Source organism: Limulus polyphemus, unplaced genomic scaffold (assembly GCF_000517525.1).
Source record: "Limulus polyphemus unplaced genomic scaffold, Limulus_polyphemus-2.1.2 Scaffold6228, whole genome shotgun sequence".
In the NCBI taxonomy this organism is placed as follows: Eukaryota; Metazoa; Arthropoda; class Merostomata; order Xiphosura; family Limulidae; genus Limulus; species Limulus polyphemus.
This window is the reverse complement of record NW_013671838.1, coordinates 47,600-50,390: the sequence shown is the minus strand read 5'-3', so window position 1 is coordinate 50,390 and position 2,791 is coordinate 47,600. Positions and strand designations below refer to the sequence as shown.

Genomic DNA, 2,791 nt, shown 5'->3' with positions numbered 1-2,791 from the left:
TGGTAGAGTTAAACATCTAAGGTGAACTGTGAAAATGTATTGTTTACAAAGGATAAGAAAAGTGACCATCCTAACAAAGTATCAAATGTTTTTATTTAACCTGTGTTGAAAAGTTAAGGAACTTCGATATAATGTTAACCTGTTTACAAACGTTTTTCAGAGGTCACTTGAAAGCATTTCTAAAAGTAGTGAATACTGCCTTTAATGTATTAATATATTAACTGTTTTAAAAATGTTTCACATTCTTAATATATAATAAGATAGTTGTATCAATTCAAGAAGTAAGAAGAGATTTTAGCAGAGAAATAACTAAAACAGAACTAAATCATGGTTAGTTCAGTGTTTTACACACCTGTTTCTCCTGTGGTTGCTATTGCAGGAGTACTAGGAGAGCTACGACCTATGTCATTTGCTGCAATAACAAAGAACTCGTATTCTGTGTAGGGAGACAAGTCCTGAATGGTATAAAACTTAGAATTAATGCCACTAATTTCACTGTAATCTTGGTTTGTTTTTTTTGGTTTATACTGGACAACATAGTACCGAACATTTTCAGTACCAGTATTATAGGACCAGGATAACCTCACAGAAGTAGCAGTGACATCCGATATTCGAACATCTGAAGGAGGGGGAGGAAGGGCTAAAAAACACAAAAATCAATTTATTCATACAAACAAAATAAATATTACCAAATTGTTTTATATATATATATTTCTTCCCAAACAAGAGCAGCATCAATTAAATGTTTTAACGTAAAAAAATAATTACTTAATCTTAATAATGTTTTACTATAGTGATGATCTCTTCTTTTGAAATCAAAATATTATTTTACTTTCATAATCACACGTACTAAATTGCTTTATTGTTAGATTATCCACTCAAGATCTGATGCACTTTATAAACATAAAATAATATTTTGGGACAACATGGGACCTATTGGTCAATCTCTACTGTCTCATCCTCTAAACTAAACTAAAACTATTAATAAACAAATTTTTAAAAATCTTAAAGCCAGCTCTTATCATTCATATACTTATCAAGCTTTCTCTTAAATTCACTTAAATTTACTGCCTCCACAACATACGAAGGCAAGTCATTCCAAAAGCCAACCACCATTAGAAAAATGAAACTGTCTTAGCAGAAGATGATTCCTACCCTGCCAAAATTTATATTTGTGTCTCCTGGTCCTACTATTCTCACTGTTAAGTATAAAAAAAGATGAAGCATCAACACTATCAATCCACTTTACAATTTTAAACATTTCAATCAGATCTCTTCTAACTCTTCTTTTTTGAAGAGAAGACAAATATAGAGATCTCAATCTCTCCTCGTATGACATCCTCTCCATCCCTGGCACAATTCTAGTAACCCTACTCTGAACCCTTTCCAACAATTCAATGTCTTTCCTAAGGTAAGGAGCCCAAGACTGAACACAATATTCAAATGTGGCCTAACCAGTGACGTGTACAATGAAATTATAACCTCTTTAGACTTGTAATCAATATTTCTGTAGATACAACCTAAAATCCTATTTGCTCTACCACAAGCAACAGCATGCTGCTTGGATGGCTTAAGAGACTGATCAACTATTACACCAAGATCCATTTCTTTCATGATACTGTTAAGGTATTCCTATCTAAATTCTACTTAGAATTCAAAGTATGATAACCCATATGCATTATCTTGCATTTATTATAATTAAAACTCATCTGACATTTATTTGCCCAACTCACTAAATGAACTAAATCCTTTAGTAAATCAACAAAATCCTTTTCACAGCTCGCAACACCCAAAACTTTAATATCATCTGCAAATTTAAGTAATTTATTGACCATTCCTTCATCTATGTCACTGATATAAATCAAAAAGAGCAAAGATTCTAAGACTGAGCCTGAGGTACCCCACTTGTTACATTAATCCAGTTTGACTGAACTCCATTTGTAACAACCCTCTACTTTCTTCCATCCAGCCACTCTTTTATTCAATTTGCTAACTTATCCCCCACACCTATCGAGATAACGTTTTTACAAGCCTTTTATGTTGCACCTTGTTGAATGCTTTCTCAAAATCCAGATGCACCAAATCTACACCCTTACCCTCATCTACATAAGCAGTGACCTTTTTAAAGAATGTCAAAAGATTTGTAAGGCAAGATTTTCCCTTTGTGAAACCATGTTGACTATCCAATTTCCACACACAATAATTGCTATATTTGAAGTTAACACTAAATCTAAACTTGTATTGTTTCTAGTATGTTCCTTGACCAACTGGTGAAGAAAAACCATCATAAACAATTTCAAAAACCTTTCTCCCTCATGGTTTGACTCTAGCATTTCCCAAACTATATGCCTGAAATTCAAATCACCCATAATTATGACTTTATTAACAGCTGAAATCTTAATCTCATTTAAAGTTTCTCACTAATTTAATCAGCATCACTTGGTGGTCTGTAACAAATTCCCACTAAAAGCCTTTTCCCTTTATATCCACTAATAGAAACCCGTGGATTCAATCTCTTTGCTATTATCTTTGATATCCTCAACTTCAACAGGATGTAGCTCACGTTTTATGTATAAAGCCACTCCTCCCCCCTCTTTAATACTCTATCCCTATTAAATAGCCTGTAATCCTGTATTTCAAAGAAATTTCTGTCTTCAAAATCATCTACATTTAACCATGTTTCAGTTATTCGCATTATATCAAAATCTTCCATTCCTACCAGTTCCCTAAAGTTATCTATTTTATTTCTTATACTTCTAGCATTACAATAGCAACAATTAAGCCTACCCCT

The 2,791-nt window shown here is 32.8% G+C and overlaps 1 protein-coding gene across 1 annotated transcript in view; it reads right to left on the bottom strand.

Moving 5' to 3' along the window:
- Positions 1–352: 352 nt before the first annotated feature.
- The window catches only part of LOC111089436 (tyrosine-protein phosphatase Lar-like), a gene marked incomplete at its 3' end in the record, with an annotated part of 19,484 nt that continues 17,045 nt past the window's right edge, over positions 353–2,791 (bottom strand). The window contains exon 6 of the mRNA XM_022401921.1: positions 353–640. Within this exon, the coding sequence (XP_022257629.1) occupies positions 353–640 (288 nt within the window). The remainder of the gene's footprint in view (positions 641–2,791) is intronic.